The 24,421-nt window shown below is 42.1% G+C and overlaps 1 protein-coding gene across 1 annotated transcript in view; it reads right to left on the bottom strand.

Annotated features, from left to right (window-relative positions):
* Positions 1–893: 893 nt before the first annotated feature.
* FOXO1 (forkhead box O1) overlaps positions 894–24,421 on the bottom strand; it is a 66,657-nt gene continuing 43,129 nt past the window's right edge. Inside the window, exons 2-3 of the mRNA XM_030036528.1 lie at positions 5,515–6,871; positions 894–5,122 (exon numbers count right to left, since the gene is read on the bottom strand). Of these exons, the coding sequence (XP_029892388.1) occupies positions 5,528–6,871 (1,344 nt within the window). The 3' untranslated portion in view covers positions 894–5,122; positions 5,515–5,527. The remainder of the gene's footprint in view (positions 5,123–5,514; positions 6,872–24,421) is intronic.

The raw sequence follows: 24,421 nt of genomic DNA, 5'->3' as shown, positions 1-24,421 counted from the left end.
AACACCCGAAGAGAGTATCTTTGGATCTTACAACCCTCCCATTCCAGAAGTCAGGCTTTACAAAACGTCAGTGAAGATATCCTCAGCTTCCCCCAATGCGCAAAACCCCTTCCAAAACATATGCTGAAGAAAAAAGGGCAAAGCTAAAATAAAGATGGAACTGCAAAGTACAAGGGGAAATTATTTTTTAAGTATCTTTAAATATTTCTATTTTTATGTGCCATGCATTCTTTCATGCTCTTTAGGTCTACCTCTGCTCACTTTAAGATCCAACTGGCATTTTTGCCAGCAATTCATTTAAAGCCTGCTCTCTGCCACCCCTCTCTCTCCCCACCTGCAGGCAAGCAGGGATCTGGGCCTCACAAGACTACTGTGGCGTGGGTGTTATTGGCTGCCTGTTTTGGCAGCCTCTCCTCCTTTCTTCCAGCTCTGTTTTGAAACACAATCTAAATTTAAAAAAAAAAAAAAATTAGACATTCCTGCTCTCTCTACTCACATCAGCGCTCCTGCTGCCACAGCATAAAGCACGGCTGTGAAAGGAGCAGCACCATGCAGATTGGCCTATATAGCCCAAATATTCGGCAAAGAAAAAACTCTTACTCCAAGAAAAGGTACGTACTTCAGGAAGGCAGGAGGGGCAGAGGAAGGCAAGAGGCGAAAACGAGGGAAAAGGCGGCCAAGAGGACTTTGTGAGCGGTCTCGCTTTAACAGGGGGAGCAGGGGGAAGAGAAAAATGTCTCTCCAGAGCTGGCTCTCTCCCACATTTAATAGCATTAGGATCTAACATGTAATTTGGACTAACAGACTAATTCTTTCCTGCAGTTTGATGGATGTTAGCGTCCCATTTTTTTTTCTTCTTTAACAATGTATTACATAACATTCTGATACACTAATTAACATCTCATGTCATAGCAATTTTATTAAGAGCTTATACTTACAAATACCCATTCTGAAAGGATTTCAGGACTTTTTTGTCATTTTCTCTGAACTAGGCTTGTTGAAGCACTGGCAACACGGTCTGATGCCGCCGAAATGCAGCTTCCAGTAACAAAGTGTCTCTACACGAAGATCTCCCGCAAGCCCTAAGAGTCAGGCATGGATTCTTCTTGCGTTTAGTCTCAAAGACTTGTAAACAAGTTACTTTTAGCACACTATGTCGTGATAAAACACTGGTAACACAGCCCTATTAGGTTCCTGTACCTGCTACAGCTCCAATTCCAGAAGCAATGCCAAGAGAGAGAAATTCCTTTATACCAAGTAATGGAAAATTTGTTAACTGTTCTGCAGTTAGTGTTTGCTCGTTAATATGGTATCATCTTGCCAGGCAAGACTTGGTACCATGAGGTATTTTTCCATATAAAATTGCTAATGCCATCAGGATTGTCCAAATGTGATCATCATCATTAAAAAGATTACGCGGTAAGGAAAGTGATTACGACAACGTCTGAGTAGAAGGATTGCTAATCACAAGTAGAATCCTGGTACAAATCTCATTCTCCGTATACAAGAAAGGACACAAAACCTTTTAAACATAATTTATATACATTTATGGCTTTATACAACAAACTGTCAGGGATTGTTCTCGTGTGTCTGTAGAAGTACATCAGGCACTTTTTCTGAAAATATCCACGTATGAATTTTAATTCTGCAATGTGACTAAGTCAGAGCAGTGAAGAGTTGAAGAGCTGTCACACCACTCGCAAGTAGAACTAGCAGTATGTACATGCCAATCTCTCACGATATTGCTGGTTTGTGGAACACCCTCAAAAGAGGCCAGTTTTAATGCCGAGTAATTTGCTTTTTGCTTGCATAAACCATGCTGCATTTTACATTATGACTACCAAAATAATAATAATAATAATAATAATAATAATAATAATAATAATGAGAATACCTTATTTAAGATCAGTCATAAATTAAGGATCCTAGCAATTTCATAATGAAAATAGGAATTTCAAATCAGTAAAAAAATAAAAAAGTACTAACATACATCCAGTGGTTTAACAAGTGCAAATTTTATACTGTTTTATAATTGGTCCAATTTTAACTTTTCTTAGGGATGCTCTGTTGACTTAAGCCAATAATAAGCAATATGACTTTTGCTTATAAGTGTAGGCAAATTGTCAGTTTATCAAAGCAGAGCTTTCCAATTAATGCATCTACTACCTAAACATATATCATATAGCTATATTATGGAAACAATACATCTTTATATTTAAAATATCTGAACAGCTCTATAATACAATAAACTTTTAATAACAGTACAAACCAGAGAAAAGTCAAAAACAAGGCTGCATAGGTAAGATCATCTGCACAATTCACAAACCAATCATTTACAACAATTCTGACAAACTAAGTTACTCCAGAAACTTGGTACTTTTACTGAAAAAGGATTTATTACTAGAGGTCACATAATGTTTGTTTTCAAGGCAGAAAACACACCCCTTCACCAGACTTCACAGTATTCCAGAATTAAAATTGCAAAATATTAGCATGGCACCACAAAAAAAAAAAAAAAAAAAAAATTTGACCACACAGCCCAAACCACTGATTATCTACAACTGCTTTCTCACAATAATTAAAAGGGGCTTCCTACAGACTGTTTTAATTAAGGAACGGCTACATTTATGTTATTCATAGTTATAAAAGGAAATGCAGAAAATATCTGTATACAGGAAGTTATACAGTAGCAGAAAATAATAAACAGGAGGTATATTGTTAAATGTAGCATGTTCAGCTGCAACCCCATGGAGTACAGCATTAAGTACTGCTTTCTTTGCATGCAGAGGTGTATTTTACAACTACTTTGGCCTATGCATATCAGTGCCCATTTGGGAGCAAACATTTTTGCACATGCAGCAGAAAGAAGGATCTTCAGAAACATGCATGTGAGCCCTTCGCTTGCTCCACTGCCAGGATTTACCATCACGCTTCAGAGACTACGAACCTGATGGTGAAGATGCTACTAGAGATATTTGCCTGTAAAAGCAGGCAGCTTCACTGAGGCTTCAGCACTAAGAACGTTTCATTTTGCTCAACAGAAGTTCAAAGACCAATTTCACGCTGGGAGAGATCCTGTATCACAGGACAGCTTATCATCGGCCTCTGGAACTGCTGACAACCATAATAGGATATCTAAAAAAGTAGGACCAGCTGTAATTAGTAGTGATTTAAGCCCAACAGGGAGCTAAATGCTAGCACATCAATAAATACATTGCAGAGCCTTAGGAAAGTCATAACAGGATCATTAAATGTATGGCTTGTTACTAAACTTCATTTTCTTGGAACATCCCATTTCTTTCTCTACCACATGCCATCACTACAGGGAAGATAAGTTTCAATTAGAACATTTTCCAGTTGTGGGCTACGTAGACAAAAGAAAAATCAGTGGAAAAATGTTTATTTCTCCCCTTCGCAACAGCCAGCCGTAGGACAAAAGCTGTTCATCCTGTCAGTGCATAAAAAAGCTCCAAGGATTTCTGTAACACAAATGATGTGTAGCAACCAGTGAAAAGACAGGTGAGGCCTGTTATCCACATATCCATGAAAACTGCATCATATGACAATGAAAAATCAGAAATCATTTATCCAAGACCCAATCCTGAAAATGCTCAGGTAGCTGTCAGTGTACGTACTCCAACATGAGCAAGCTTTTCCACAGGAACAAGGCCTCTGTCATTAATGCTCTCCCCTGCCCTAAACTTCATGTATTTGTATAACTTTGCCACTTACTTTATCTTTCTTAAAAAAAAGTAATGTTTTGTCCTGCAATAGGGCATCACACAAGTTTTTGCCTCCCACTCAAAAGTAGCACTTCTGCCTCTTCAAATGTACTGCATTACAACAGAAACACTGACAAACCCTAAAACTAGTGCTAATTAAGACAAACGACAATTTTGTCATTAATTTTACTAAAATAATTAATTTTCTCCAAAATGTCCTGCTCTTGAGTGCACAAACATTATGAGACCTCCATGAAATAAATATAAATGTGAAGCATTGTACAAGCATCTAACAATGAATAGTTAACACTTTGTGGTAGTCTGAGTTAAAATGATAGTAGAAGCAGATGACATTTCTAAAAATGCATATATAAAACTGATTAAATATTTCTTAAACATAAAAGTTGTCTATATTTATACATCACACAACAAAAAAAGGGACAGAAATGTTTTGTATTCAAGATCCTTATTAAGCTTTTCCTTTATTAGCACTCCCAAGTGCTAGGGAAATTTATAAAAACATGTACTTAATCCAGTTAAAATACTGTACAAAATGAAGAGGTTATGAATGCTGCCAGATCTCAGATTTATTATTTTTTTTTTAAGTTGCCTATGTAACAAAAGTACACTTTACTTATAAGAAAAATAGCTTGGAAAGTATTCCAAAAATTATCTTAAATCCCACAATAAAGTCATTAGTCTGACAATGAAATCCAGATATATTCTTGCATAAATTTACATGAATACAGGTAACTTATCAAATGGCATTTAACCTACTGTTTGCTTTGAATAATCAGTGAGTTTATTAGGATCATATTTAACAGGCTATTCTGTTCCCATATGAAATGTGTGGCAATTTTGAGTAAAATAATGCAGTTCATACTGCTGCAAGGGAAGTCCACAGTTATCTCAATTCATCAAAACACAGGTAACATCAACGAAGGTTAAACTTACTTAGGGCATGAGATCATCACAGTATTCTTACAAAAGTTTATAAACTTTTCTTGGACCAAAACAGATAGTCTTAAAAAACAATTCTTCTTCTACAGATCATTCTGTACAAAACTGAAAGCACAACATGATGTAAGTTAAGAGTCTTTGCTGTGATTATATGGTGTAGTGAATTTGGCACTTCAGAGTAATGAAATTTCCAATGGCACAGTTCTTATCTACAGCAGCACATAACCTGCAAACCTTGGGCAAACATCCTGTACAGGAAAATACTCTGTCTGCTGCCAACTCTGACGAAAGGAAGAAAAAAAAGAAAAAAAAAGACCCAAAAAAAAGCTAGTGCATGCACACAGCTTTGTCAAGAAAATTAAAAAGGAAGGTGAAGGACATCTTTGTACTGCTTTTCTCAGTTCCTGCTGTCAGACAAGTCTGGAGAATTTAACCGTAGCCTAGGAAGAAAAAAAAAAAACAACAAAAAGAACAAATTAACATTCACACCAAAAGATTAAATCTATTAAAATACGCTCAAACTAACTTTAAGATACCTTAAATAGAGGAAAAATATGTATTCATTAATTGCTAGTTACCAGCAAGTTTTTTGTTTAAAATATTAATGGCAAAACATCAGTGCTTCACATGAAGTAACAGACAGAAGTTAGTACACGGCAATCCTAATGCACCGGTGCAAACCTGATTTTCAAATAACAAAGGACTGGAAAGTGACTGACTGTAATAGAGGCACTTCACATGGCAACACAGAAGACCACCCAGTTTTTAAGCATTTTGACATCTCTTTTCCCTTTAGCTGTTTTTCAGATTTATTATAAAAAGCACAGCTTACCTCCTACTACATCCTAGCCTGACACCCAACTGTGTGTGGTTGTCTTTACGCTGTGCTGAAAACTTTGGTTAGGCAATACACTGTCAAAGTTAAAATCTAACGTTTCTCCATCCATAAGGTCATTACGGATAATCGACTCCATGTCACAGTCCAACCGTTCAATTAACATGTCATCTAAGTCACTGGGAAGCTTCTCCTGGTGGAGGGAAACAATTCCCACCCTTCCGTAGCCATTACAACTGTTAACAGGGGCATATGGGTTCATAGCATTCATCTGCATTGGGTGACTCATAGGCACTTGTAACGAAGTCTTCACTGTCGACAAGCGATTTAGACCTGATGTATGTGACATGGTGTTCACTGTGTGTGACAAGGCACGACCATTAACTGCAGGTGTTGGCTGATTATGTCCTTGGTGAGGGCGGGCGTTAGGGTTCATCATTTTGTTGTGGGGCGGTTGACTGCCATAAGTTGGCATCACCGAGTTAGCAACCATCAGCACACTTTGGCCCAGCGCCCTGCCACCAGCCTGGGAAACACCAGTGTCTACTGATGCCAGGATATCATTGTGCGGTGGAGAATCGGAAGTCAGTAACTCCTTCAGAAGTCCTGCGGGACAGTTATATTGGCTCATCGATCCATAGCTTGATTTACTGTCTTGAAGAGTCTGCATAGGAATCTGGGGCAAAGAGTTCATGCTAGCTTGAGCATACGTAAATTTCCTGTAGTCTGGATTTGGTGAACCTATACTTGTGGTCGAGGATGCGAATGAGTAACCTGGTGTTTGCTGCATCAGGGTAGCAGATGAAGACTGGGTTGACACAGTCATTGACGTATTAGGCGACAAGAGATTAAGGTTATCCAAAAGATTTTCCATGTTCTCAGAATTACTCATCTCTGAAAGGCTGGGTAGAGTAGAGGTCATTTTGGTGGCTGATGATGGGTATACCATGGAGTGCACATCCCCATCTCCAAGATCATCTTGCTCTGGCAAAATAGGAGAAAGTCTTCCACTAATCGTACTAGCGTTAGAGCTAGTTCTAGGTCGAAATGTACTCCAGTTATCAAAGTCATCGTTACTGTGAGAGCTGGGGCTTGCAGGCCACTTTGAGAACTGCGATCCGGGGCTGTCACCATTTCCCTCTTGACCAGACTGAAGGGATGCTTTTTTCTTGGCAGCTCTGCCTCTGCTTTTGGCAAACTTGCTGTTGTTATCCATGGATGCCGCTCGCCTCCTAGGAGATTTGCCACTCTTTCCTCCTTCAGGATTGAGCATCCACCAGGAACTCTTCCCTGTTCCTTCATTCTGCACTCTGATGAACTTGCTGTGCAGAGACAAGTTGTGACGGATTGAATTCTGAAAAACAAAATAAGGTGTAAGAAATGGAGAAAACATGCATCTTCTATGGCGTACTAATATTTGTCTTTGCAAACATGCTCTCATTTTGTTAGAAAATATAGGGGTAATCATGAAATGGGAAAACACGCCAGTCTGGAAACATCTTTTATCAGCTCACCACTCAGGAGTGGCCGCAACGAGCTTGCCAAGAGTTGCCACGTTAATTTGTCTGTCATGTTGCCTGATCACATCTGACGTTATAAAAAGTTAAATAAAGTACTGAAGGAGCTGTTTTGAAATACAAATACCTCATAAAGGAGACAAACTGTACTAGAAGACCAAGATGACGACTGAAGATCTCATTACCAGCTTCACTCTAGTACGTTGAACCTGACTGCATTTAGGGTGTTGGGGTTTTTTTTTTAATTAATTTACCCATAGTTCAGGAATGCTAGATCCTGTTCTAGGGTCCTTATAATGGGTTCTCATCCTGCACATCCCTAAACCCTGCAAACATGCCAGTCTGTGAGTATTGCCACTGAGCATTAGTGAGATTTATATTACTTGTGTTATGTGAGAAAACACATATAGAAAACCAGTTGAGGATTAAGTTCTAATTTTTATAAATAAACATCACAAATTGCCTAAGAAATCATTAGGGGAAAAGGAATGCAAACAGCATAGACAAAATTGCATTTAAAACCTCAGTCTTAAAACCATCTTGCTCTTTCAAAATCAACATTTTAATATGCGAAATTGACTCTTCTAATACTTGAGGGCATAAGTTATCTTGTGCCAAGACTGACCAGAGGTACTGAAGCTTTTCATTATCTCTTCGGCCATGAGTAAAGTTTCATGTTTTGCTCTTAAATACAAAAAAAAAAAAAATTAAAAAAAAAAAAATTCCCCAAATCCAAAATCCAAGCCCACAGGTTGACCTGTTAACAAGAGACTACCCTTTGCATCACCAAGCTGTAGATAAGCATTTTTTTTTCCTCATGTAATTTTCTGCTGAGCACATGTAAAGAACATTATATCAACAGAAAAGCTGTCCTATATTTTGACATAATTGCTAACAAAAGGCCACAAGTTCTAAGAGTGCTGAAGCAGGCAGCCACGGGAGTTGGCAGGAGGGTGGGACAGTAGCACAGTCTACATGGGGACCCAGGGTCTGCGCTAGGACTGCAGTTCGTGTAGAACAAGTAAGAGGGAACCACAAAACAACACATGAAATGGGTAAACTAGAAATTAGAGCTCAATGGCAGAGAAGTCAGTGATGCAGTAGCTGCCTTCCATTCATAGTCATTTTTAGCAAGTTGTCTAAAGAAAAATTTGGGGGAGCAAAAATGGAAAGACCGTTTCTAGAAAGCAGTAGTCAGGCTGATCTTGACCAGCAGGCCAGTAGTATCTCAAAACACTAAATGGTTACCAGACCTACAAAAACCTTGTTCTGTCTTTCCTGCTTTCCGACCTTTTTCCTCCCATCTATCTTAAGTTTTTAACATGACCCCCAAGACCCACTACAAGAGCAAACCATGAGGATGATACAGCTCAGGGAGCTTTGCGTGCCTCGTGAGGCACACCAGAGGAGGAGGGACACAGCCACCACTCTGCTCTCTGGCTGCTTTTGCTCTATTTCCCAACCCAGAGTGCTGCCTGTGACAGCAGCATCTCCAGAAATGTCCTCCCTCACCTTCTCTACTCTACCTGTCCTCCTGCGTACGCCCGCTTTCTCGAAGCTGCACCTCTTTCCCCGCTGCCCATACACCCAGCTGCCAGAAGAAAAGGAGCAAAGACCGCGAGGAGGCACGCCAGGTGAAAACGGCCACCTCGTAGGGCCTGGCTCAAATCAGAGACGAGAGGCTCAAACTCCCTGCGAGGGCCACGACACGCTGCGCACCACGAGAAGCCAGCCAGCCGAAGCGGGCCTGGCCGCCTGCAGAGCTCGCCAGGACTGGTCACACTCTGGGGTCCAAGAGGAGACCTTCAGCAAGACGAGGGCAGCAAGGAGGTGTGACAGTCCTCTAGCACCTGACAGGCAGCCATGTGCCGAGACCACTCCCCAGGAGGGCAGCCTCACCCCAAAGAGGGGCACGAGGCGCTCTTGGGCGGCAGAAGATGGCGGAACGTGGCCCCACGGCAGCTCACTCTTCAACCAGCACAGCAGGGCGTCAAACCGTGCGCCTCACCTCAGAAGCCTGTCCAACTTCTCCTTCCCTCCAAAGAACCACCTTTAACAAATTATCCCAGTTAAACAAACGCCAGCAACAATTTGAGCGTTCCCTTATGCAGTTTTGAAAGGAAGTCGTTCTCCTATTAACTAATTAACGCAGGGCTGTCTCTCTTCACTGCAGGTAACCCTGCAATCAAAGTCTCATCCTCGATCTAGCTACGGGGCATTAGGGACGGCCTTGGAATTTTATTTTCACCAGATGCAGCTGACACGTCGGGAGGGGAAGCCCGAGAACCCACCTCCGGGCTTGCCCGCGGCCCCAGGGGCTGACCGAGAAGCCTCGCGAGGCCGGCCTGGCGCAGCCCGTTGTTTTCACTCACGGGCCGCGGCCGAATCCCCGGCTGACACAAGTCCAGCTCTAGAAATGTCGCAAGAAAGTTGCTCTGCACGTCTGTTGATTAAAAAACCTCCTGCGCCAGTTCATTTTTTTACTGTATTTTGTAAACATACCCAGCTGGCTCAGGCTTACTGTTTACTATCAAAACAGGCATATCAAACACACAAAACATCAGGCAGAGAAAATACCGTGCTAAGGCTCAGCTCCCTCTTCTCTGCGACAAAAGCGTTAAATATTTAAGAAATTGCTGCTATTCCTTAGTCATCAAAAATGTTATAATCTGGTATTATTGTACTGAGGACATCTGAGGTCGCTCTTTGAGTAACAGAGCTGTCTCCTAACTCTGCCAGCAATGAAGAAAAAAATTTTTCCTAACAGGAAAAGGTTTGCGGCCCAGAGCTTGTTACATAAATTCCTGTTTTTCACGCAGCCAGCAGGACATTAAAGAAGCTATGATTTACTAACTTGGAAAAAGTGTTGAAGAGGTAAATCTTGTGAAAATATGCACTGCTGTTAATGATGTTGTGTCTACAAATCTTTGCCAGACACAAACATGACCTGATAAAAAAGTATAGTTTCAGCAGTGGATCTTGGCAGCCGGAGGAGCGGCGCGGCTGTCAGCGGCCGGCGTGCTCCGCAGCACCGCCGGCCCTGGCACGCCGTAAGACGCCTTCAGACCCAGCTTTCAGCGGGACTTGGAAGAAAAACCTCCCCAAACCTGGCCCGAATGACGCGAAAAGCACGCGGCCGCGTTTCGAGGCGGGTTTCCGCACAGGGGCGACGCACACCAGATCGCTCTGACAGCATCCGCGCTGGAATTTTATCAAAACCTCGTCAGGACAGCAGCAGGGCTGCTGCCACCTGTGGGGTGTTTCCTGGGATTGATTTTCCACCTTTGAGATAAAGCGCAGAGAGCCTCCACTCCCATTTGGTCTGTGAACCGACTTCATGCCGTACTTCAGCACGCGGACCAGGAACTGTGGATATGCTTATCGCTACTCGCTGATTTAAGAGCCAAAATATGCAAAACCAGTATCTGCTAAATGCAATGTGATGAGCACATACCAGCTAATAAAACTCGTGAAGCCAAGAAAACTATTCCTTTGAATCTACACATTTATATCATTCAGCTGCATTTCCAACATTTCCTACAGCCGAACCGCACTGCTGCGAGAATGCCCTGCTTGCCACTCTTCTAAACAACAAAAAACCTCAAACTCCTTTACGTTTTAAAACAATTAAAGAAATAAATGTCTCAGCCATTTAATCCCTGGGTGCAAGTAGCTCTGCTGATACCTAATACTGCATTTAAACCCAAGATATTCATACTAAAACTTAAGTTTAACCCGACTAATTGCTGAAAAAAACCACACCCCTGTTACAATTAAAGTTGAGGTATTTGATTATTTTTTCAGTAAGTTGTTTTGGTGTTTTACTGAAGAGAAACACCTGAAAACACAGTTGCTTTGTTAAACTTGACAACGTTGTAGGCCTGTACTTACTGCAGTGAGACCATACAGTCACGCTGGCCGTCTTTCCTCCACCCCAGCCCTTGGAGCATGCAAGGGAGAGGGAAGCAGAGCAGAGCTCGTGCTGCAGAGCTCCTGTTTAACACCACCACAAAGCTCTCCAAGCAGGATCTAACTGTGGATCTGTGAGTATGCGGGGAGCTGCAAGACCCAGACTTTGTAAAAGCATCTACGAGTGCCCATGGTCTCTCCCACGCTCACACCCTCACGCATGGGCACAGGCAGCACCCATTCAGGCACAGTGCTGCCAAAAGGGAGAGCAAGAAATGGATGCAACAGTCGATACACTTCATAAAAATGAGTGGATTTGCCACCAGAGTGGATATGCTGATGGTATTGCAATAAAGCACGCCATGGCATCTCAGAAAAGAGATTCACCAGTAACTAGTAACAAAGGCAGAAGGAGTTGGCCTCTAGAGGCAGAGGCCGCCATAACAAAGCCAGAGGCTGTAAGAGCAAGACTGCTTCCATAATACACAGGTCAAGCACTTCTATTAAAATTAAGTCTAATGACTGCCCATTCATTCAGAAGGCATCTCAGCAGTCCACTGCTTCCTACACCTCATCCAAAGGGACAGTCTACGTATGTTGCTGGTCAGCTTGCACTACCATCAGCTCAAATGGCTGCAAACACAGATTGGGGCACAGTATCTGACTGTACTTCTCAGATCTCTCCAAATAATATCTGAAACAGATTTGGAAGCTAGAGAGAAACTTTCAGGGAATACGACACTCAAGACTGCTTCTGCCATGACCCTCTAAGATAATCACAATTCAAAAAAAGAAAAAAAAATGGGGATTTTATTTATTTATTTTATTTTATTTTAACTGATAGTTGGAGAATATTGCAATAGGAATATGCTTGGCAAAAAAGTCAGGGTTGAGGACTGGTAGGAGAGAAGTTCAGAGACCCATCAGCTAACATCATCACTGTTGAGAGGTGACTGCTACAAGCAGTGGTGGCTGGCACATGAGCCAGCTGTGTTAGCGTGTCCTGTTACTGACAGCTTATAGCAGGATTCAGAACGGGCAGAATCTCTCTGTGGAGACAACACCAAAGCAAAAGCTCTGGAGCAGAGAAGGGAAGACCCCAGCATTTCCATATGCTGTTACAGAGGACATCAGTCCTGCCTCTCAAGGTCTGTGTATGGTGACTCTACAGCAGGTCCAGAAGTTCAAATCACCCTCCTCTTGGAGCCTCAGCGGCAAGCACCACTCTAAAAAGAAGTCATAAAAAAAACCTCCGAGGAAAGCATGCAAAGGACAGGAAGGTCACCAGCACACTCGCTTAGGGTTCCTTCAGCATTAACAGCTGGACAGCAGCAGCAGGGCCTAACCGTGACAAGTGGCACCACGCAGCATCTATCCAAGGCTAAGCTAGACCACGCCTCGTGAAACAGACAGGTCTCCTTGGAATGGTTACACTGCCGGCACCCTCTTTGCTGTGGTTTCCAACCATCCTGCTAAGTTTGCAGGGGCAGGGTGAGGAGGCTAAGGAGGAAAGAGAACATGGATAACTCCAGATGTACCAGAATTTCCTTTGGTACAACAGTCTGGTGTAAGGCAATCCCGTTTGTCTTATCTAATGACTATGAGATACAAGAAGTTCAGATGCAGATGCTGCACGTGGAGCTTTGGTTTGCCTCGGAGCTAGTGTTGGACACTCAAAAGCGTTTGGTCAACAGATAGCACGCTTGGCCATAAACAGCCTTGGCCCCATTTCTCTCATAAAAGGGTTCCTGGTACTACAGTGTTCACCAACACAACCGCACATCTGGGTGCAGTGTCAGAGGCTTCAAATGCTAACGAAATAGTTATCTTTGCCACCCAATTGTAGCATTCTTTGATTACAGCTCAGAAACCTTCTCCACTGTCAGGTAAGAGCATGGACAGAAAGCATGTCACTTAGCCTCAGGTCAAAGAGTCACATTTAGAAGATGCTGGCAATGTGCCACCTGCAGCTGCATGAAGGTGGAAGGACAGGATTTCCTCCCAAACAGGTCATGCTTTTTTGGGTCCTTTGTTCTTGGGGGGGGTGCTTTTGTTTGACTTCAGTTTTGTCCTGCACTGTTAATACAGTTAAGAAGTGTCAGCTGGAAAAAGCGCAGAAACACTTCAGTCTTACTAGAGGGACTTTGCACTGTTTCTCTGTGCTTCTGATTACAGATGGTGGCATAGCGAGAGCATTTCCCAGACCACGACCCATGAAACACCATCTCCAAACATGGAGATACTTTCATAGACTGTTTCTTTTTATAAGATTTCAGCAATGCATCCCTTGTTCCATGCATGAATGTACAAGAATGGGACAGACTGTATGTTATCACTATATGGTCTCTACAGGTCTCTCCTGCTGGGAGGGCGGTCTCCCATGACCACATATCAGTGGCTTTAATCTAAGTCCTGCACATTCTGCAGTTAAGTCTGCAGATTTATACTCTCCTAGGCTTCCTTCTCACAGCTGTAGAAGACTAAAAAACTTTGGACACCAAAGGGGCTTGGCCATCCTCCAGGCTGCATCCTGCTGCCACACGTGGCACCAAGGACTGGACGGGATTTCACAACCACCGGAGCTTTCTCCTCTGGAACATGGTATGTAGTAGCAGAAAATACATGCACAGCTCCAGACATTGATGTTTAAGGGACTTGGCTATGCATACTTACGTGTCAGAACTGGCAACTCTACTGACATGTATTTAAGCAATTCCAAATTGCTATCCCCAGATACCCTCCTCTTCATTCTAGGCAGACTCCTTTGAAGCACTTTTCCATAATGGCAGTTTGGACATTTCTAATGAGATGATAACACCTGCCTACTTTCCCTACACGGGCATTTAGAAAGAATGAGCGTAGAAACCATGAACAAGGTAAAGCATAGTATGAGCAGTATACGCACAGGGCAAGCGCACACCTGGATACTGTTCCACACCCCAACCAAAACTTCCATCCAAGAGAGAGACAGAGCCACAACTAGGTTAACTATCGCCTACATCAGTGCCAATACTCCATTTTATAACTACATTTATTCCTACAACCACAATACAGGCGTGATATAATATCAACACAGCATACACCAAATATATAAACATTTGCTAGCATTTCAAAGCCAAGGAAACTAAGTGACACTGATTAGGAAAAACAACAGACGAAGATGCATATGAAAATTGTGAGATTTTTAAAAGGGATTTGTCAAATGGAACTTCCTCCCTCTCTGGTAAAATTATCTGGGAAGCCAAGACAGCCAACAGGTTTGTCTAAAACCTACCTGTTTTCAGGGGTGAAAAAAAGGCAACAATAAGAAGGCAGCACAGTGTTATTTAAAAAAAAAAAAAAAAAAAAAAAAAAAAAAAAAAAGGCAAAATAGCCATCAGGATAAAACAAAAGTTGTCAAGTGTAGAAAATAAGGGAAGAAATAAATATCATATGAAAAAAATTCAAAGCTAGCAGGCATAACTACGTATTTGGTGATCCAGACAAATCCTAATACTGCCTTCACAAAACTGATGCTGTAAGCTTTCTATTCCAACAGATGTAAAACAAGTGTTTGACAAATATAAGGGTTCCATATTTGTAAATAAACATTCCTGTTTTCCAGAAATATGCAACACACATATATATACATATATATGCCTATGTACATATATAGCTTATGATGAAGAAGCATTTCCCAAGTTCACTAGTGATACAGGCCAACACTGAGGCCTCACTGAAGAAGAACATCTCAAAGTCAGGATGCCTTTATAACTGGAGCCTCTTCTCCTCCCTCTTTAAGCACCCTCAGACCTCTGGCCTTTGCAAGCAGCCTGTGCTGCAATTAACATCAGTAATGCAAAGCAGGAGGACACATGCATAACCTGGGTGCCCTGACATCAGTCCCAGGTGCTATCATAGAAAAGCTGGTAAAGGAATCAATTAATAAACCATCAGAGGTCAGGGATACAATTAATGTCTTTCAAAAGAGTCCCACAGAATATAGGCCACCACATGCACAAGAAAAATATATCTTTTGTTCAAGAAAGGTAAGCGAGAGAACACCTGCAGATATGCCAATGCCATACCAAATGACAGTGCAGTCAAGATTAACACCATGCACCACTGCTAATGTGTGCTCATCAAAGGGATTACAACCATTAAAATTATCTGTAGTGCAATAAGCCGTGAGGAAGGCTGCTGCGATTCATGACGGGCAGGTAGCCCTCTTACAATTACTCAGTGCAGGCTCTAACGCGCCAACCAGGAATGCAACTGTACAGAGGACACAGGCACCACAGCAGCGGTAACGCTTTGATGCAAGGCTGTCCTTGAATGCAGAGCACAAGCAGGTTATTGCAGGGAAAATGTGAATCACAATTGTAAGCAAAGTCTTTTTTAAATAAATAAATAAAAATTTGGAGTCATAAAGTAGCAGTTCATCCATACAATGCCAGAATGACTAATAGCTTTAAATTTTATTCTGCGACTATAGTAAAGAGAGACTAAGGGGTGTTTATTTTTTTTCAGCCAGTTGGAATAATTATGATCAGTAGGACAAAAAATGTTAATCACTCGTTTCCTGTTTAACAGACAGCCTGTTTCACCTCTGCCACTCTCCACGGTTACACCCAATTCATCACAAAGACTACAGCACTGTTTATAGAAAGCTTCCCCCTTTTTTTTCTTTCTAAAACTAAGCTGCCTTTTATTGACATTCATTAGCTCTAGTGAAGAGGTACAAATGTGTATGCATGCTAAATATATCAATACTAATTAGACCAGCAGATCATCTTAAAAGGAGCACTAGAAACATGTTCTCACCAATAAGAATCAATAAGGTGAGAAATAGGCCAAAGTCTCAGTGTAAACCAGAGAGGCAAGAAATATCATAGGCCGAAAATAGGGTTAATTTTTTTGCATTGGCCTTCATGGACATGCAGAGAACTCCCAAAAATTAAAAAAAAAAAAAAAAAAAAAAAAGAGAGAGAAAACCACATATGATTACTCCAAAAACATTAATAGGATAAGTGAAACAATTGGAAAGATCTCTGCCTGAGAAGTCACATAAGCTTTATATGCTAAAAGCCCTGCATAATGACCAAAGCAGTCATTGGCCACTTGCCTAGGTAAAGGCACAAGCAGACTTAACCCTAAATGTTTGGCTTCAGTTGGATGCTTTAGTAGGGAGCCACACAACTCCTCTTCATCTTCATGGATCAAGATTATTTGCTTTCACAAAATCACTGACAATCTAAGGGGTTGGAATGATTGTCATGACCTGATGAATTTACAAGCAATGGGCTACCAGCAACAGTGGAAAATAAGTTTAAAACCAAGGCTGGTAAAGCCTGGTAAAGCTGGTAAAGCAAAGCAGGATGCACTGGAGACATGGGCTAAGCCCATGACACTTGCCCCATTCGCTGTGCTGCCCATAGGCTAGCCGGGGCTGGAAAGGCTTGAGGATTTACTTCACTGCAACAACGCCCACTGCCTGACCGCAGACCTCTCCTTAGGGACATAGAGAAGGAGCAGCTGCAAGTTTGCAGCCGTGGATCCACAGACGGAGCCAAGCACACCTGCAGCACTGCGCCCACAACTCCTACAACATCTGACATGGGCAGCAGAGATGTCTGCTTGTTTGCAGGAAAGGCACCAAGCCTGTGTGTATTTCTTACCTTGGGAAGCAACATACCAAGGGGGATGTACAGATGCAATAATATAAAAAGTTGGGTTGACTGAGTCTTTGTGTAGATTGGGGAAAAAAAATACGAACGAAATACATCTCCTTATTACACTTGTACTAGCATAGCAGAGGGAGCCTTTTCCTTTAGCAAGCAAAGGACCCAAATTCTCCGGACACGGGTGTCACTGAATACTAGTTTTTCAGAAACAAACAGTCAATGAAAGCAGCAAGCTTCCTTTGCAGCAGGGTTAGCTGTGCCCCACAGGAAATCCCTGGCTGAAGGAAACTGCAAGTCTTGTAAAAAGAAGGGCAAAGCCTTCCATTTACAGGTTGAACAATATCTTACGCTACATCTCACTATGCATTTGATCTTTATTTTGACTACAGCAAGTGCAAGAATAGGCTAGCAAAACTTTAGTATAGTCCCCAAAACTACAAAAACAAAAAGCCAGAGTTGAGTGGGATTTTTTGTTTAGTTTAGTGCATCCTTAGAGACTCTTTACTGCATCTAGTGGTAAAGATGCTGAAGGTTCCACATTTGTAAGGGACAGTGTCAGCTTAAAAATAACAACCACCCTCTGGATTTCACCTAATGTTGTAAATATCTGATGTTGCTGTCGTCTTTCCTCGGTTTCTCTTGGTTACAACAGGGACATTTCTCTTTCCTCTAGTTTCTTTTGTACGTCCAGTGTATAAAGCCACCGCTTTTACTATTCTACCTCTAGCCAATTCTCCCTTTATCTGTCTCACACATAAAAAGAAAATACCTTGTTAACAAAATATTAGCAGAATATTTTATTAAAATAGCTTAAACAGGATCAGATTTAAGTTCTCTTTAAACTGCTGCATCATCTGCAAATATGTAGATAAAGGATATTGCCTTATGCAGCCAATATTTGTTCATTTGTCTTTCTGTTCTGTTTTTCATACTTGTTCTTTACTCCAAAGTTACAAGAAGCAAGTACCGATTTCCAGTTACTCTTTTTTGTACATTCTAAAGAGGCAGCACGTATACTAGGTATTGTGTTTCTACTCAGCTTCTTTAAACACAGTTTGCCTTCGTACTTTTTTCCCCCAACACAGAAGCATGCCAGACCACCAGCACACTCTCTTTGGGAGAGCTTTTCCAATTCAAGCTTGCTCCCACAGCCTAGTAGATTTTATATAACATGATTTACTACTACAATGCCCACAAAAAACCCTCATCCAAATTTCCTTAAAGCCTTAAGCTATATTCCAGTACGCATTACCCCTCTTCACTCTCTGGCCAGTTGCAGCCACCCTCTTTCACATAAGGTGTGGTTTATACTTAAAGGGTTTTTAGTTTATTTTCTCACAAGAGGGTCTCAGGACTCGGAGGACTTGTGACGGGTGGTTGCACTGTTCATGCCAGCGTCTTCCTCTCGAACGCTGCTTTCTGTGACGTTCTCCAGGCTGCAGTTTGAAGAAACGCTGGCACTCATCATTGGTTTTTATGACATCTGTTCAGCATTATAAAGCCACAGTCGCCCAATCTTGCAAAATGTGTAGCACCAACTCTGAACCAAGTTGCCCCCAGACATGCTCAGAACTTTCAGTAGGCTACAGGAGGCAGAGTACTATTTCTCAGAGCAAGCTGGGCACACAGAGGAGGGAAATCTAAAGGGTAATTTCTTCCCTCACACCCATTTTGGAAGCATTCCTATTCCCTCACTACTGTAGGCTGTGCTCTGTACTTAACAGACCCTTATTAAATCAAAGTACTATTTACAATCTGCATACTGGCAAGTCCACATTCCCATAGAATGTCATCTGGCAACAGTGACTTAAACCATCAGCTCTGTATTTACTTGCTTTCCTCCTTCCCAAACAAGAAAAGTAAAAAGGACAAGAAAAAGCCATGTTTTTAATGACAAGAATGGAACTAACAGGGTAAAGCCCAAGAGCTCTGGTGCATCAGCATTCATCACAATACCCAAACATCCATTTTTTTTAAAACAGTAAAATATTACAATGAGGACAATAAAAAGGCAAATAAGCTATAGCATTGTGGCTTGGGACCTTTTACATACACACCTGCTGCTAGAAACGTGCAGGACCATGCTGGACACAAACTAAGATAGCTCCCAGAGTGGGATGCTGTTACACAAAAACGAGCTTTGTTAGGCTTTTTGGGTGCTATTTTTCTCCTGCTAACTAGGACTAATTAAGCTCCCCTCATTACTATTTCTCTCCATTTGATATACACAAGGATACTGGCCTCACCACGGCTGCTCAGAGCAGACCTCACCCATTCTCCCATTGCCCTGGACAGAGCCTGACACAAGGAGGCTCCGGGCACACTGGGCACTGCCAGGTGCAACAGGAGGTGACCCAGGAAGGACACTGCCATCACCCTCATCAGTTCAGAGAAGAAAACACTGTTTTTGAACAGCCTCCCACCCCCCTTCACTAACACCACAAACTCACAAAAGCTCTTATCAACTTTCAGATTAGGCTCCCTCCTCCTGGAGGTCACAGTCTTCACTTGGTGCAAACTTCACCATCATCGCTCCCATCCACCCTCAGTGAAAAGCCCATGGGTAACTGGGAAGCCTGAGCCTGCCTGGCTAGTTATTCAGATTTAAGGACTGCAACATCCAGCTTTGCAATCCCAAAGGCTGCCATGGGCCTCCCATCCCTCCCGTGCCTTTGCCCAAAGATGAGGAAGGTTTGGGAGCTTTCCTCCAGCTTTCTCCGGACGTGCACTGAAGCACTATGGCAAAAGCACTGCCGAGATGGGGAGCTAAAATGCCCTCATCAATTCAAAGGGCTGCAACAAGGAACTCTTAAGACACACCACAGGGACTTGCTCACTATTTGTCTCCTTCTGACAGCTTTTGCTTCTTTCAAGTACCACAGCTTAGTTTCCCTCTTGCAGATGTTCAGAGAAAGAAGCAACACAGCCCCCTGTGCAGCTCCAAAGATGTGCAAGCTCTTTCTTGACCTAATGGGCTTGCTAGGTCACAATGGGGCACTTGTTGCAAAAAATAAATTAAAAAAAAAAATTACAGGACACAAACTTACATCAGATTAAAAATAGCAGGAATGTCAGCAGTAGGAGCTGTCATTTGCAATAGCTATCAAGACACAGGAAGTTAAGTTATTCTGTGGATCACATAAGGGCCTCTTTAAAAACAAGGATGAAGCAGAAAAAAAAGTGTTTACTGAGGCATGTTTTCCAATATTATTTATCTAGCCAAGTTTGTTTATAAAGTTTTATAATAATTTGTCATTGATACGCCGATGGGTTTACGTCCACAGATTCGTTAAACTGCTGCCAAACTCCAGCAGACACTGCAGCCCTTGCTGCTCTTGTTTAATTTTTGGATTATTTTCAGTTTTGAAGATATTACAGGGAATGTTTCCACATTTTCATTTTGTTTTAAAAGAAATTAAAGTTTTCCCCCGGAAAGTCAGGTGTTTTCAAGTATTTTGTTTGTTGATTATTCATGTAGTCATAAATTACGCAGAGTATTTGGCAGGCCATGCCTTTCTCTGTTAAAACGTTTGTTTTTACTTTTTCAGTTATTGTTTAGATCCTGGTCATAACATGCTTCAGGTTGTTTTGAACAGCAAAGAGGAAATAAGCAATATTTTAACTTATATCACACTGTAACAACATTAAGTGCCTACGCAGCAATATGCTGCCTATTCAGTATTTTCAACTTTCTTCCTGTCCACCGCTGACTTACAACAGCAAGAAGATAATTCATAATTTCACACAGCTTTGCAACCTGTAAACACAGCTAGGATTTGGCTCACAAGCATGCTCAGAACAAAACACAAACAAAAAGCAGCAAGAAACTGGACGTAAAAAAAAGAGCAGAACATAAAGTAACCGTATTTGCTGAAGGTTGGTTTTGAAATCATAGGAAAACCAACAAAGCTCTTTTGGAGTCAGCTCACACGCACCCAGGCATTGCAGGTAACACCGCTGGAAGAGGCAGAGCCCCAGCAAGGCACTGTTTGCCTACATTCACCCTGACACTAAGGCAGAGAGCTAGAAAAGAGACTTTGAACTACATGCCATCCCCGCTGCTCATCAGGATCACAGTCTGCTGTGGACATGAATACTAACCCTTTGTGACTCCTAAGAATATGCCCTCTGGATTAGAAAAAAGAGAGACACCATTCCAAAAGTCACAGAATTCATACAAAACAGCCTATGCACCAAAGCAGAAATTACAGAACTGCATTTCAGGAATTTCTCAAGGGTTTTTTCTATAGGGTTAAGTTGGACATTATCTTTCAAGCATTCAATTCTCATGCAGCAAGATTTCTGCCTCTCCTCCACTAGAGAAGTCTTAGGAATCCCAATAAATAAGAGGGAAGAAACATGACTGTTTCACTACGTGTTTTCCTTTGGCCATCTTTGTGAAAAATATTTCTTCAAAATTTAAGAGTTTGAGTTTTGACATAACATCATATTCATGCCTCAAGTCCTCCAAGCACACAGGCTCAAGAAACCAACACTTTCTGTTCTCGAAAGGCAGCATGAATGACCCCACCTAAAACCACCTTATTTTGGATCCCCCTAACATGAACTTTGAAAGATCTCATTTTCTAGGAAAATACAGACTACTGACTCAAAAATAAAGGTGCTTTGCAAGCTAACTCCCTCTCCCCACAGACACCTGCAGTCTACCCAAGTAAACCTCTGTGCGCTACAGCCATCCAAAAATATCCTTCTTTTGAAGGTGGAACACATTTACCAACTTACCTGCAGAACAATTCTGGCAAACCAGCAACAACAGAAGAACTCCTTCTCCCATCCCCGAATTTCAAGTGTGTAACTAAAGTACAAGGAGACATGCAAGAAAGAGCAGATCTGCTTGTCTGTAAATCAGAAGAGCTCATGGACCTTTTTGAGCTGTAAACTTCCAAAGCTGCTGTCAGCCCCTGAAACATAGCAACTGGGGATTGAGCTGAGCCAAATTATAGCCAACTAGGCAATAATAGTTGGGGCAAAGATAGTTTTCCTAAAGATAAGACTACGTGCATCAATTAATTTTTCTTCTCTTTCTCTCCCATCACTAGATGTAGGTATGCCAGGCTTGACACCAGGCATCACCATTCTCTACTTTTCTTTTAAATTAAATTGAAGTATGCCAGCTTGATAAAGTTACAAAGGAGCCTCTCCAACAGAGCAATATTGTACTGGCACCTCTCTCTGACAAAGTTGGTATCCGAAGCTTCAAAAAAGCAGTGGTAGAAGTTGAGAATAAACGTAAATAATTGCGGTTTATCTGCTTTTACACTTGAGCAATATCGAATGTATCTACTTCACAGTGCTTGGCCTTAAATAATAATAGGAAAGCTTACTTACCCTACCCCTTTCTCTGTCCTTTCCTCTTCCCTTACTCCCTACTTCCCCTCTGGAGTAAAAGTAATAAAATCAAAGATAACAACAGCATAATTATCTGCTCACAGGGCAGAGTCTTGACCTCAACATTTACAACCTAGTTGTTTGCCGCAAGATCAAGTTTGTATCTCTTAAAAGGACTACAACTAACAACTGCTCTGATTTAACTACATGTTCCCTATTTACCCAGGAAGGGGAGGGAGCTGAAGGAAAGAAGAATATTTCTTCAAAGACTGGCTTTGTAAAAAAGGTACTTTCAAAACTCAGCTTTGGAGCAATGACTGAAGGATCTGGACCTAGTACCTAGGCACCAATTACTATTTTAACAAAGTCTAGTACCCCCTTAGACACTCCTTTTAATGAAATGCTCAAGGCATCAGCTGAGTTCAGGACCTACCACTCAAAAACACATTGCACACGTCAAGCTCAAATAATGGAAACTGGCAAAATGGCCATAGCCTCAATCCTCCTTTCCTCCTCCATCAATTATTCAAGGACCCCTCCCTCATTCACTCCTCCACTGCTGCCTACTTCCTTCAATGCCAGGCATCTCTGGGGCATCTGATAAGGAAGCTCAGAGTTATCTTGCTCAAAGTTTGTCTAACAGCAGCAGCCATCTCACACACACATACACATTCAATACATTTGACTGATTTTCCAAGGAGAGTAGCAGCTGAGTAATTTTGACAACAAAAATACAAATCTCTGGGCTCTACAGCTCTTTAAAAAAAATTAAGTGATATTTTAAACAGAAAAGATGGAATTTTTAGCAATTCTCACCTATTTCCGTCTATTTTCATGTTAAGTATTTAAATGTGAAAACATTCAAGATCAAGCGTGATCAAGCAAAGCATTAAGATACACATTCACCCGTAAGGAGAATTGTAGAGAACTCTGTGATTCGTACAAATCCCCCAGCTCCAGCGACTTCTATGCAGTATGGCTAGCTAATAAAAGCCACAGCAACACGTTTCAAGCAGGCTTAAAGGCCTTTTACCCTAAGAAAGAACTTGCCAGAGAGCAGCAGTGACAAGGCGCTTGCTTCCTGGCACAGCTAAGGGCACACTGCAACTTTTGCATCTGCTTGCATGACTCCTCCTCATTGCCACAGAGACTGCCCACTTCTCAAATAGCCTTAACTATACAGATTTTTAATTTTTTTCATCAAGTCTGTTGGCAAATTCACATCCTTTCTACTGTAGCTGTTCTCAGCTTGAAGCCCACAGACTCTTAGGGCCTCCAAAATACTTTTAAAATCCTTCAGAAGGCAGCTCGAGGAGATAGTGGCAGTCAAATGTCCTCTCTCTGATTGCACTGGCTTTCCTGTAATCCTGGCTTAAATACACCTTCACCACGGGAAGAAAATAGACAATTTTAAGTTGCTGACTCTAGAAAAAGAGCAAGAACTACCTAAGATTAAACCCAGCCCCCAGACTTTGTCAGAAGGCTGATTTAAAGGATAAGGCCAAAGGAGATTAACACAAGTACAATGTCAAAGTACACTGAAACGGCAACAGCTTCTTGACAAACACTGAGGGGTCGTAAAAACCAGAACATTTAAGAAACCAATACTGCAGAGGAGAATTCATAACCCTGCAGCCTGTGCACAAAGGAAAGCTCTCCCGGACCAGGTTCTGGCACCTGGTAAACTCCAGCAAATGGTTTTGGTTGTACTGATGCAGCACAACAACTCACTGAGCCTGTAACCAGAAATGAAGACAACCCAGATGACTTCAGAGTAAGAACCCCCCCCCCCCGAGAGACATATTGTCCAATGGAGAAGGCGACATTGCCATTCTTCCATGCACTTTGGGACCTGGTGGTTCTCATTCCAGCTGCTAGGAGCCAGGGAGAGATGCAGTAGCAGACAAGTGCACAGTTTAGAAGGGGACATCCACAAACCCATGAGCAATGTTAGCAAGGGGCAGAAAAAGAGGTGGTCTCATCAGCTGCCTCCTCTCATTCCTGCTATGAGGGGCAAGGGGCTTTGGGGATCATTCCTACGGAAAGGCCTGTCAGCCCCTCACATGCAGGGAACAAACAAGAGCAGGTTCCAGGCTAGGAAGCTCTGCCAGTTTGTGGTCGTCTTCCCACAAGAGTGAAAAGACATGGGGGGAATAACCCCCACTAACAGCATTAACAGAGAAGGATTTAAAGACAGTGACTCATATTGTACAGCAGTTTCATCATAGCTGCTCAACGAGCCATAGCAGATACCAGTCGCTTGGCGATGCCGAGGGAAGGAGTGTTGGCCGCTGAACCAGGAAACGCTTCCCTGAACACTTTGGGTTGTCCGGCTCCTCCGAAGCAGTGGTGGGCTTCTGGGGTCGTAGCACCAAAACCACTCAAATTAAGCTGTTTCTGCTTCTGATGAAATCAGGAACCTGCAGCCTCAGCAGCAGCTTCAAAATAGAAAGGCTGCTGCTTCAA

Source organism: Aquila chrysaetos, chromosome 14, assembly GCF_900496995.4.
Source record: "Aquila chrysaetos chrysaetos chromosome 14, bAquChr1.4, whole genome shotgun sequence".
NCBI lineage: Eukaryota > Metazoa > Chordata > Aves > Accipitriformes > Accipitridae > Aquila > Aquila chrysaetos.
The sequence above is the reverse complement of the archived record's forward strand: the minus strand, read 5'-3'. Positions and strand labels throughout refer to the sequence as shown.